We start from the raw sequence: 13,356 nt of genomic DNA, 5'->3' as shown, positions 1-13,356 counted from the left end.
TTTTCTTTTTGGTGTGCAAAGGAGCAGCAGAGAGCAATTTGCTACTCCATTCTTTTGCTTCTCTTTAGTCATAATTTTTCATCTATTTGTTTATTTTTTATATGGCCCTTTTCTTTTGCCCCAACACCCCTGAAAAAATATCCCAATTACTCATTAGCTCATCTCAGAATACAGGCATTTATGAAACTCTATGCAGCTTTGTTTACTGTGAAATGCAGCTCAAAACTTGAAAAACAAATCATGAAGGGTGGCTTTAAAAATTCAGTAGCAAGCTAACCTTCTCGGGAGGGTAAATGTGTATCCAGCTCTATATCTCTTTTTGTTGAATGCAAGCACTTTTGTGATATACCCAATTAAAAAAAAATCTCTGCAAACAGACGAGGAAAAGTTGAAAGTGGTTTTACATTTTGCTGACAAACATTTCCAACAGTTAGTTCTCTTAGGAGTCATTTCTAGTTTTTTATTAATGAAGAATGACGTTGTCTGGGATGCAGCCACATCTTTGTTAAGGGATGTTAAAAACCACCATCACTGAGGCCTAGAAGTGATAAAAAGGCTTTAATTTCAAAATAGTTAGAGAACAGGCATTAGGATTATTCAGCTGCATACTATAAAGCAGGTTATAACTAAAACATTTTTTGTCTCCATGAATATAATGAGAATTTCATGATCCCATGGTTTAAAACCACTTAGTAGATTAAAGGTAGTTCCTCAGGCTTTCAGTGTGGTATAGCATTAGTCCTTATCTGATATCAGTGAAGTGCAATATGGATTGATATGTGGACCATAGAGTGAAACAGACTGATTGCCATTACAATATCAGCCTTACCATGTGCTTGCCACTTTGTCCCTCAAGGTAATTCATTAACCAGAGGTACAGTCATATATCACTCTTTCTCCAATCTGCCTTAGAGAGACAGATTTTTGAGACCCGAATACTCAAAAGGTTTAGGATCCATAAAATAGGTAAGTCATCTGGCTTGGAATGGGTTGATTGTGGAGTCCACACTGATCTTCTGATTCAACATGAAAAGTTGCCTTCAACATTAGCATTTGGGATGACTGTTTTCAGATGTCATTGATATTACTTGACCACAGTTCAAGAAAAAGATGGCCACAATAGCAGCCTGTGCTCTAGAGAGCCATTTTTGGTAACTCAAATTACTGTAATTTATTTCTTGTAACTCAAATTACTGTCATTTATTTTACTCTAAAATACTTCCTTTTACATATGTCAGTGCTTTATTGTGATGGTTTTGACCTCAGTGAAGAACTCGTAGGAATCCTTTGCTCCCTCCCTTCCTATGCCTGAGGCTTTCATCCCACCAAATGGCAAGTTCAGATCTCTCACAAGCCAGCAGTTGGTCCACACCAATCCAGACTGTAGCCTGTGTGCCACCCGGTGAACACGTCCCACGTTGCTGGACCACACAGTGGCTGCCAAGCCATATTTCACACCATTGGCTCTTTTGATCACTTCTTCTTCTGTATCAAATGCTACCACACATGTCACAGGACCAAAGATCTCTTCTTGCATGCAACAAGATTCGTCCTTAACTTCAGCAATAACTGTGGGCAACATGAAGTAGCCTTTCTGGTTGCCAGGTGGGAGATCCAAAGCATCCACTCCCTCTCCACAGAGGACTCTGGCTCCTTCAGCCTGGGCTTTCTTCACATAGTTCCTTACCTGGGAAAGCAACAGGAAAACATCACTGCTAAAGGACACCAAATCCTGAGGCTCCACACATTAGCAGGAGCCCCTGAATAACTCCAAATGGAACATACTGCCCTCCTACAACAGAGGGCAGCTTTCCCCAGCTTTTGTTCCTAAGTTTCTTTAAAGGTAAAGCTGTGTATTTCTTGCTGAAAAAACAATTGTTTGCTCTTTCCTAACACTTACTAGCCTAGCAGGCAACATTGCTGGTCCTTCTGGATAAGTACTGTCTAAAGGGTAGGGCCCTTGGTGAAAACACAAGTGCTCCCAGAGCCTCCCTCCCTTCTTCTAGGAGCCTGGGCAGTATGCCGTATATCCCACGCCATGGTTCACTCCATTACTCCAAGGGATCAGTAATATTTTCCTGCCTCACAGGCAGGCTTATTAAATTTTTACACACCACTAGGATGATGAATGCTACAGAAAATCTCATCAATAAATAATTAAAGATGTTTCCATGGCTGCTGCCACCATATGCTTGCTGCCTTGAACACATCAGACATGCTGTTGATCTGCTTCTGCCTTTCTGCAATTGTTGCTTGGTTTCTCTTCTTATAGAAAGCCCAGAGAGAAACCACAGGGCTTCCTTTTCTTTTTCTTCTTTTAGGCACCTTGGTAGGTTAAACTTGGAAGTCCCTCTTTGGAGCCACAGACAGAGGACCTCGGGAAGTGGGTGTTTCTACCGCTCTACTTTCAGAACCTCTGAAATCCCCTTGTGCAGCCCTCTAGAAGATGAGAAGAAATCACAAACTCTATGTAACATCACCTTTTCTAGATGTTCTTTACTTATAAGTGCTCCCACATCGACTGTAGGATCTGAGGGATTCCCGGTCTTCCACTTCTTGGCCTCTGCTACAAACCTCTTCAAAAACTCACTGTATATGCCCCTCTGAACAAAGATCCTGGAGGTGCAGAGACAGATCTCACCCTACCAAAAAGAAAGGAACAAAAAAAGAAATCAACAATGTTGGCTCATATTACACTGTACTATTGACGCATCCTAGGAGTCATATCCCACAATGAGACTTGTGTCTCCACATCCTCAGAAGTGCAAACTACATTAACCAGCACTGCAAAGTGGGATTTTTTTTCCAGACAAAAAAGGAAAAGGGAAGGAAAAGACGAAACAACACCAGGATCATGCAGTCACTACCATAAGTAAATTTGATTTTTCATTGATTCCATGTTTTCTCTTTCAACATTTTTCATAGGAAATGTGATTCCAATTCTGAATGATCTCTGTCTTTATTTCCTGATAATCAATTTCTGATACCAAGCTAGTTTTCTGAACATTTGCACTGATACAGTTTCCTGGCTTTGGTAATCTCTCCTGAGGGTGGTGATGAGGGAAGAACAATGTCGGTAAAATTTGGACAGAAGTCTCCTAATTTAATTCAGCAAATTAGCAAGCTTCCTACTTACTTGAACAGTGGGACTTACAGCAGCTGCTTCCTGGAGAGATAAGCAATGTAACTTTTTTGAGAGGAGTAATGACATCTTGTTACCTTGTGATGGACAGCACAAATAAGAGCTCTTTATTACTTTGTTCCTTGCTTGTGCAATAATGAAACTTTCTTCATATTTTTCTACTTAGGCTTTTCTCACAACACAATTTCGAAACAGACCCTGACAATTTACAGATCCAAAGGTATAGGTATATGCACACGAACTCTTGAACACACGTCCCTCCTTGCTGCAAACAGGGTTTATATGCTACAGAGGTGGGAGGAACCTGGTTGGCAAAGCTGGACCTCAGGGTAGTAGGGATGCATTGGCTCAAGTCGGCATCATCGAAGATGATGGCGGGGTTTTTGCCTCCCAGTTCCAGCGAAAGCCGCTTGCAGTGTGGAGCACTTTTCTCCGTGATCCGCTGGGCCGTCAGCGTGCTTCCCGTGAAGGAGACCAGAGGCACGTCGGGGTGGCAGACGAGGGCTTCTCCTGCCTTGGCGCCTGTTCCGAACACTATATTCACCACCCCATCAGGAACCCCTGATGGGAAGAAAGGCACACAGTCATTGTTCCCTTCCCATTGCTCAGTAGGTTTCACTTCACTGTGTTTTGTCCCAGAAGCTAGAAAATCACCTGTAACTCTAGAGTGTCAAATACTGACCCTTAACTTAAGCAGAAGCTGAAATGCATGATGTTAAATAGCTCTGGAGATCATGGGTTAAATGATAAAACCAATTCCACTGATCAGTTGATCTCATCTGATATGCATCATCAGAGATCCAGTTCTCAGTCATTCAAAGAAGAAACAATCATCCTCCCAGTTTTAGTTAACAGTGCATCAAATACAACCATGACACAGATACCAAGAGCTGATTCTCACTCTTGTATGCTCTCATGGTTCCTCAGCTGGCATCACAGACTTAAGGACATCCTTAAGCGGAGTGCAGGAGGGGTAAAGGAGGCCTACAAAAACTTTTCATCAGAAGATAGTGGAAAAAAATGGGCAATAGCTGGGGTTGGAGAGATGGGATAGTATGAGGACTGCGAAAGCTTTTTTTCTCCAGTGCAACATTCAGCTACAGCAAACAGTCTTTCCCAAAGCCTTTGAGCACCTTCTGATTTCTGCAACAACAAAAGAACCCCCAACAAAATGGTGCACAGATAAGCATTTTTCCACCCCATTCCCCCTCCTTAGCATGCTACAGGACTTACCTGCTTTCTCCAAGAGCTTGCACATCATCCAAGCTGTGACAGATGTCATCTCACTTGGCTTGGCAACCACAGTATTTCCACATGCAATGGCAGGAGCTATTTTCCACGTCAACAAATACAGTGGCAAATTCCAAGGACTGATTAAACCAGCTACAAAGCAAATCAAAGGCAGAAATTCAATCTGCTGGGATACAAAACTCATATCTCTGACCTCAAGAAGTTATACACCAATTCAGATTTATGAAGGGAATTTGGCTATGGCTCTTATTTGCAGATAACTCTACAATAAATTTGCAGCATTTCTCGCAGGTAAATAACTTTTAAAAAGAACCGTGCAAATTATTCTAAAGGTGATCAACTGAACTCTCTGAATCAAAGTTTTGTTGCTTCTTCAGGGCAAAATCTGATATTCACAGGTAGTTTTTCAGTGTTTCCTAGGAACATTAATGCAAGGTTAGCCATAACAATCATTACATCAACTGGTCTGTGGTAATACTTTGTGTCAGCAAACAGCAGGTGAAGGTAATTATTGAATGGTTTGTGTTGTGAGGGTCCTTAAAGATCACCTAGTTCAAATTCCCCTGTCATGGGCAGGGACACTTTTCAATTGACCAGGTTGCTCAAAGCCCCATCCAACCTGGCCTTGAACAATTCAGGGATGGGGCATTGACCAGTTCTCTGGGAACCTGTTCCACCACCCTCACAGTAAAGAACTTTTTCCTAATATCTAATCTAAACCTACCTTCCTTCAATTTGAAGCCATTACCCCTTGCTCTATCGCTACATGTTCTTGTAAAAAGTCCCTCTTCAGCTCTCTTTTAGGTCTCCCAAGAGCTTTCTCTTCTCTAGGCTGAATGTGTTAGCTCAGATCATTCTTGCTTTCTTTTGCTCTTCACTCTTCAAAGCTTTTCTTGGTTTTCAATTTTAATATTTAAAAAGTATGTATAACATATAGTACACATTTTCCAGATAAATTTTAGTCTAACTCACGAGTGCCAAAATTTGTCACTGTACAAAACTTTTGTTCCCACAAATTGCTCAATTATCCGAATTATTTTCAGTAATTGCCTGTAGGAATATTTTCACTTTACATATTTATAAGAAATTATGAAAAATATCCGTGATTGTTAGGTGTGACTCCTCACAAAAGCCACAGGATTTCTTGCTGTTTGATGGAGTAGATACAGTGAGGGACTTTTTCTTATGAGAGTGATTTTACCAGAAGTAGTCTTGTTCTCCACTGCTCAAGAAAACTTTTAAATAGGTCCACTAGGTTAGCCAATTTTATGTTTTAAATAATTCAAGTGTAAATGTGGAGCACTCATATATAATTAATGTTATATGTTACTTATACTATATATATATCTAATATAACCTAATAATAAAATCCATACACCATCATTACTTTGTCAGCTCAGCATAGCCACCTTATTTGTGAAGCAGCAGCATCATCTAGTGGCTGAGTTCAGCAATTCCCCAGCTAGAACTGGTTTATCCACCCATGTGCACTCGGGTCACAGACTCATTGCAAGCAACTACTGCTTTCCTAAAGGTGAGGAGTATCCTGTTTTCCCTGCAGGAGTAGCTGCTCAATGCTCTGCATGCCTCACTGACCCCCAGCTGTAATACTTAACTACAGACACACATGTACAAAACACAAGAGAGATTTTGAGGGTGAGAGGTGGCAGGTTTGGCTTTTTAAGGCACGCAATAATTTTTTTGCCATGAAGTAGCATAACTGATTTTATGTGAAGTTGCTGATGCTTTAGTGGACAAGCCATGTTTCGTACATGACTCAGAGACAATAAATGCTGTTGAAAAAATCCTTTCTTTTCTGAGCCACATTTGAGGCAGACATTTTGCCAAGCTATTCAGCATGTCAAGATCATCATACCAACTCCAACAGGTGCCCTCGAGGTGTAATGCACACAGCCCATGGTTGCCATCTCAGTGCACTCTGTGATGTGGTGAAGGATGGAAGAGGCAAAGAATCGGAAGTTGTACACAGTTCGAGGGATGTCCACTGTTCTGGCAAATGTAATAGTTTTTCCTGAAACAAAACCAAGCAAGCACGCTGCTATTATGGACAGAAACAGTGCTTTATACTCTGCTCTGAAAGTTGATTTGCATGTTTTTTGGGAAATGTCTTTTGTCCTGCACCCAAGTAATCCCCAGCACAGGGCAATCCTTAGTCAATGATAACAGCCCCCCTCTAGTGATGCACTCCAAATATCTAACAACTGAAGTCAAAGTCAGCAATTCTGAAAAGAAAGAATGCCCCAGGAATCCAAAATCCAAAATTTTTTCAAAGTTCATGCACATCAACTTCAGTTTGCTCCAACAGTTTATACCATACTAAAAATTTCATCCAAATCCTTCATTTCAACAATCAGCAAGACACACTTGGGATGAACAGTTCCAATTTTTACCCTGATCCTTTGACTCTGCTTGTGCAAACGCTTCCAGGTCATGTTCAATCAGATCTGCCAATTTGTTCAGGATCTGAGATCTTTCCCATGGACTTTTTGAGGACCAAATTGGGAAGGCATCTTTGGCAGCTTTGACAGCAGCTTCCACCTTAAAAAGTAAAAGAGGGATGGTGAATGTTTATGAAAGGCATAAGAAAATATCAAACTCTCAGCAGATGAATTCAGATTTCAGAGGCTAGTAATCACACTGCTGGGAAGATGACATCTCCTTAAGAGCTTCTCCATTGTTATCAAGACACTATCCCGTAACTCAAAAAGTGTTATTGAAATAAGAGTATCTAGAAAAAAAAATTCCACAGGAACTCTTGCTTTTCTCCAAATTCCAGCAACTTGTAGGCAACCTCCAGGCCTGGAGGAAATGTTAGACTGGTCAACTGGTACTAGCAAGTGCAACTGACCAAACTGAAGCAGAATCTTATTGCTCATGGAGAAAAGAGCAAGAATCTCCCCTGGAACAAATGCAGTTTCAGTCTAAACATCCACAGCCCTTGCAATACAGGACTTCAGCTGTACCAGACAACAATGAAAGTAAGGGGCTGCAGGAACAGAATGTATGTCCTGCTAGCCCTTGATTTCCTCTCCCCTTTGCACCATTTGGTTCAAGCAAGGACTAAGAATATATTTAAGGAATGGACACTCAGAAAAATTTTATCTTACCTGATCACAGCTAGAAATTCATTAATGCCCTCACAGGAAAAAAGTTCCTTTCTAAACTCTTGGAGTTTAGTCAGTTCTGTCATCAGACACCTATTGAAACCTACAGATAAGAAAGATCATTATATGCATTTATGTAAATGCATACCAGTCTTATCAGTATTTTACTTGAGATGTACATGACTGCTGCATGGTCCTTCAGCCTGACCTTTTTTCTGAATAGTGGCAGATTACCAGCACTTTTCTGAAGCAGACTAGGCTTCAAAGGATTAAAATTCATCAGAAAGCTTTCTCTCCCATGAATCATTTCCTCCGGACTCTTACATGGAAGTCACCTGCATCTACTGATTTATAAGCAGTTCCTTCTTGATGTTTACCAGTCTCAGACTAAGTAAAGATGGTCATCAATATTCTTCCATGTTTTAATTAAGTGCTCTATTTCCCAATTTTTCTTCCTATGTATCACTTCTTCATTGTTCTAATGTCTAATCAAGGTGAGTTTTTAGTCAAAGCTGTCTTAGCTGGTTTCTTAAAATTTTTGCACATAAAATTTCTTCAGATTTTGGAAATCTGCCAAAATCAGTAACTAGGAGGATGCTAGTTATGACCTCTCCAAATGCTGCCACGTTGCTGGTTCCCATGCAGTCACTAAAGGCTCCTTTCCACCAATTCTACAAAACTGAGTTCCAAATTTGTTCCTTCTGATGCCTCAGAGCTTTTTTGGATTTTTTTAACTTTTGTAGATTTTAGAAGTAGTTGTGTAGTAAATGTAGATTTCTATGTAGCTGTATTATATCCCTTACCCTTTATCAATGCCTCTAAATTGTGTTAGCATGTTTAGTCTTTTTCCAAGGTAGAACTGTAGAAAAACACCCCTGTTTAAGAACATCTCACTCTAGGTCTGGACCAGGAGATATCACACAGACAAAGCAATCTTCAAGCCCAGAATTTTGGAGGAACTCCAAGGACCGTACATGCTTTGAAGAAGATGAAGATGAGGAATAAGGGGTCCCAAATGCCCCCAGACCCAATTCTCAAAGGGGCGCATCGGGGGGGGCAGAACGGGGCAGAACTGGGGGTGGACAGATCTGGGATTGGATGGACCTTATTATAAAATCATAGAACCGCTGTCCGGGTGCGTGCGCGTGGTGTGTATTCCTCTAGGCCTACTGCTCCCTTTATCTTATCTTACACACTAAATTGGCCTGGAGTCTTTTTCTCTGGTCTTTTTAGGCAACACTTCAGATTGTGATGGGAGACATTTCAATTATGTTTTACTAATGAGGGCCCAAAATTTTAAGTAGGGGGAAAAAAAAAAATCTATCTAACCCTTCTTCTTCACCATCCCATGCACATGAGAATTTATGGTGCACCATAAAAATAAGACCCAGAGTTTGAGAGCCAGAACAATACCAGTACAGAAGCCAAGGAAGGAAATAAACCAACATGCACAATGTCACATGGATCACTTGCTATGTAGTTCAACAACCTAATGCTTAAGTGCTCACGATAGGCTGTCAGTCACTGAACAGCTGAAGCAGGACCAAGGCAGGCCTGGGAAAGAGGAACTGCAGCTTCCTGAGCGAGTCCGGTGCAGATGCCATGCTACCCTGAAAAGGTTCACCCTCTGTGAAACCATACCACCTTCACTAATTAACTTGTTCTTCCACCCTCCCATCTTGTGGTGCTGCTGCTCATCTGTCTTCTCCTCTGTGGCCTTTTCCACCGGGTGCTGCCAGGACAGAAGATAACGAAGACCATCTGCATTTTTAACCTTCAGTGGGTTTAGAAGAAGGACAAAAATATTGCTTTTTCACAGACAGCAGAAGAGAAAACTAGCAAAGGAAGGAATTAAGTGGCAGTAGATTAATCTAAAAAAGGCAAGAGGAAAAAAGAAGAGATTGGTACAGATGTAAGAGAGCATACAAAATTTAAACAGTTACTTAGTTTGACTAGAAAAAGCAGCAAAGACAGTCAAGCCACAAAGAAAACACACGTAAGAATTAAACTATGAACTCGTGTGTCTGAAACACTTCCTTCTGCTTTCCTCTTCTGCACAAGACAGACACAGAGAAACAACACACAATCCAGACCCACCATAAAAGGTTGACATCAAAATACCCCAAACTGAACTGCCCTCAGGACATGATTTTGCTTTTGCAGGGGCTGATGGACAGAAGGAAGGTTCTTTAAAGAGAGGTTTTTAGAAAGTAGATATTTGCCAGCACTAATTAGTCCTCACCAGTCTGTCTGAGATACAGGGCACCTGCTCAGCTTGCTGTGGTACTGCTATTTAGAATTTAAGACATCTAGGCGAGGGAACAAACTAACCCCTGAAAAAAATACATTCAGTGTTTTTGGCAGAAAGTGGCTGAAATGGCTACTGCAGCTGACCTGGTGTTAAACTCCAGGGTCAGTAACCTGACCTGGTGTTAAACTCCAGGGTCAGTAACAGATTTGCTGTTCCCTCCATTTCACCTTCTAATCTTCCACTAAAATTAACCAAGAAAATATCCAACTGGACATTAAGCCTTGCTGGAAACTGGCATCCTGAGTTCTTTGTTGAACTTGGGTCTATATGCTTAATTTGGTATCTCTAGATAACCTCAAGTAGTATGTGATTGCATTTTCTTCAGCATATTCCATCAGTCACCACCGGATGCCAGCTCTGCAGAGCCCAAGTCTTCTTGTGAGTAAAGGCAGGACTAAAGCACTCGCCAAATTTACAGGTCTTTAAACTGGGTTCCCATTGCTACACACAACCACTAACTCAGAAACTGAAAGAGAAAAGCCATTGCTCTTGGTATATTTGAACTGTATCTCTAGAGTGGCCAGTAGTCTACTTTGTTAGGCTGTTCTGGTATTCTCAAGTCTCTCTTTTAATGATTTTGCAAATGAATGGACAGGAAGATTTGCACCTGCACATTAAAGAGAAGTCTGTTCAGGTATAATTAGGGTTGGAATGAACTTATACAGATTTATTCTAACAAACCCAGCCTGTTACTCTTTAACCCTTGGTCATCAGCATCTAACAAATATTTACCCAGTTGAAATTACAGTGCAAAGGTTTCTGCTGAGAGAAGCAAAGAGAAAGATGTCAATAAGGCTGAAATGCAAGTGAAGGAAACAGCTACATACAGCAGTAGTTTGTTTTAAATATAATTTTTAAAATACTGTCTGCTACTACTTGTCAATATTTTCCAAATCTTTTGTGCTATCCAAGCTTGTCCAGCAGCTTCTCTCTTCATTAAATCTGAAGCACTATTTTAGACACAGACTTGTAGGTCCCTTATGAAGTAGAATCAATGAAACTGCAGCTCCCCTGATCAATGTCATTGCCCATCTACACCTGCACACGTACAAGGTAACAGGAAACATTCATCCCACTAGAGAGCATGGGACCAGGAAACTTATTCACGCAGACGACAGAGTATGTTATAAAGAAACGCATTCATCACAGCTACTCCATCACCTCTACTCAATATCCAACTGCTAAACCAAAACCAAAGAGGTCTAGAAGCTTTTTACCATCTTCAGAGAAGAGACAAGCCAAAAATCCTTTTAAATGAAAACTGCAAATCATCAAGAGACTAAGAGAGAACACATTTAGTTACATATGGTGCCTCTAAGTTTATTTACAGAAGAGATCAATAAATGCTTTTCTCTCTTACAGATTGTTTATACTTACAGCCAATTTGAGCGTTATTGTTAACTTATGCACATCTCCCATGTGAGCTGACAGAGCTCCACGGAAGCTACTTGAGTTTTGTTGATTCGTACCAGCTTAGGATCCAGACCGTAACTGTCTAGTAGCAAAATGTGAAAAAATAACAGCATTTGCTGCCACAGTAGTGGATTACACAGCACTACAACGTAATCAAAAAGTCACTCATTTAAGTGTTGAAGCCTTCCTAATTTTTCTGTTCTCTTACCGTCAGCCTCTCTTACTCAAAAGATTATTGTTATGTGCATTTAACATTTTTCACTTCTTTGTACATCTGGACAGTACTCACCTCTTCTTTGCCACTGTCTGGCACCTTGCAATAGACATCTCCGGTGGACGGATTATAGGAGTCTATGTAGGAGGAACAAGGAATAAATTTGCCACCTATAAAGTTTTCCAGCACTAGGAGAGCCTTCGACTGAGCCATCATTAGCTGCTTGCTTCATCTGTGACTCTTCCTCTATGAGGCATCAATTTAGATTAGTGTATCTGTATGTATTTGCACAGTAAGTCTGAACTCCTCCCCCTCTCTCTCCCTGCACCGCTTACTTGCTTGCAAGTGGGAACAAACCCGGGTTACAACAGCAGGAAAGGGGGAACGGGGAAAAATTACTATTTCTGTGACACTTGGTTCTTTTCTAGGAGTTGAAGCAAGGAGGCAAAAACAGCATAGTTGCTGGAAAACAGCTCTTCTTTCTCTCTGGGAAATGAAGTACCAAAGAAAAAGAGAAAAAGGAAGGTTTGAGAAGTACCAGTTTTTCAAGCTACAGTCTGAAGACAATTTGCAAAAACTAAACAAAATAACTCAAACACCTAGTCAGGAACCTGCTCCTTAGTGTCAGCAGACACAAAGACAAGACACCTAGATTAGCACATCTGCAACTCATGTTCACTGCGTGTCATCATCGATACTTTTCCTTGTATCCCCAAAACTAATGCACCTGCCAAAACAAAAGATTTTAAGCATTAAGAAACTCTCTTTTTTTCCACCAATATCCACAAACGACAAACAATACAAACAGCTGAGTGACCCCTCAATTCAAACACTTGAGAAGCACAATCCTACCTGGTACAGTATGTTGTATGTCATCAAAAATTCATCTTTTTAAAAAAAGAAGGAAAAAAAAAAGCAAGACTGACTTTCACTTTCCCTTCTGTAGATATTCCAGTGGAAGCCACCTTTCTATTACATATTATTAGGTTTTTCATTAACTTCCTAAGAACTCAAACTGCCTGGTAAGAGCTGTGTAAAAGACATTTTTCTCGAAGTGAGAATGCTTAACATTATCAGATTGCTCTGACTGCATGCTACTTCCTTGCACTTCAGAGCTATTCAAAACACTACATCCAGAGAGCAGTATGTTGTCATCAGGAGATTGTGAATGTTTCAATCAGCAGTTTAGAAAGGTTTTGCACCCTAGGCCACTGCCAAGCCATCAAATTTCTTGTGGATCAACATGCAAGCATATTTTGATTGAATAAAGGTGATATGTTTCTATTGCACAATAACAGATCATTTAGGCTTCAACCAATTGGCACCTCCGGGCAGAGTTCAAATCTGCGATGAAAGATAGTGCAGTCACATTGAAACTGGATTAGGTAATACCTCTGCTTCTCCCAAGCTACAAACTGGGAAAGCATGCAGTAGCTTTTCTGCCATCAAAGAATAGTGAGCCTCAAAATTTATTGCAATCATGTGTGAGAAGAATTATCAGAGGTTTCACCCCATATCACACTTCCCTGTCCACAAACAGTAAGGAATTTATGCAAGTTTTAACACTGAAGACACAGTCTTGTGCCTGTAACTGCCCACTGCCTTAAAAGCAACCTAAACATTTTCAAGGTCTGAAGGCAAGTTCAAGTAGGACACGTTCAAACGCAGGAGCTAGGCAGTATGAATCTCTGGAATCCAGAAGGGCACCAAAACATTCACAGCTGGCATGGTAAAACTGGTAAGAATTTAAGTGCAATTTCTGGACTATAAAAAGACATAACAAACAGTGATAATTCATAAGATTCAGTTTTGGCAATAACAGTTTTCAGGTAATTCAGATTTATAAGATTTTACATGCACATAAAGCATTGTTGATACTTCTAAAAACGTTTGTGCAGTC

General features: G+C 40.6%; 1 protein-coding gene across 1 annotated transcript; it reads right to left on the bottom strand.

Moving 5' to 3' along the window:
- Positions 1-542: 542 nt before the first annotated feature.
- On the bottom strand, positions 543-12,340 carry ALDH8A1 (aldehyde dehydrogenase 8 family member A1). Its single transcript, XM_008923831.3, has 7 exons — positions 11,532-12,340; positions 6,805-6,952; positions 6,270-6,425; positions 4,376-4,525; positions 3,447-3,703; positions 2,481-2,642; positions 543-1,687 (listed from the first exon to the last, which is right to left on the bottom strand). Exons 1-7 carry the CDS (start codon positions 11,670-11,672, stop codon positions 1,235-1,237), a joined length of 1,467 nt encoding a protein of 488 aa, XP_008922079.1. The 5' UTR covers positions 11,673-12,340; the 3' UTR covers positions 543-1,234.
- Between the last annotated feature and the right edge of the window lie 1,016 nt (positions 12,341-13,356).

This window comes from Manacus vitellinus, unplaced genomic scaffold, assembly GCF_001715985.3.
Source record: "Manacus vitellinus isolate BGI_N305 unplaced genomic scaffold, ASM171598v3 scaffold_4_pilon, whole genome shotgun sequence".
NCBI lineage: Eukaryota > Metazoa > Chordata > Aves > Passeriformes > Pipridae > Manacus > Manacus vitellinus.
This window is presented reverse-complemented; position numbering and strand designations above follow the sequence as displayed.

Coding starts and splice junctions, on each gene's coding strand:
- ALDH8A1 (XM_008923831.3), bottom strand. CDS start 11,672: ATGATGGCTCAGTCGAAGGCTCTCCTAGTGCTGGAAAACTTTATAGGT. Junction 6,426..6,804: donor AGCAGAGTCAAAGGATCAGG/GTAAAAATTGGA, acceptor GTTTTGTTTCAG/GAAAAACTATTACATTTGCC. Junction 4,526..6,269: donor GAGGGCACCTGTTGGAGTTG/GTATGATGATCT, acceptor TTTGCTTTGTAG/CTGGTTTAATCAGTCCTTGG.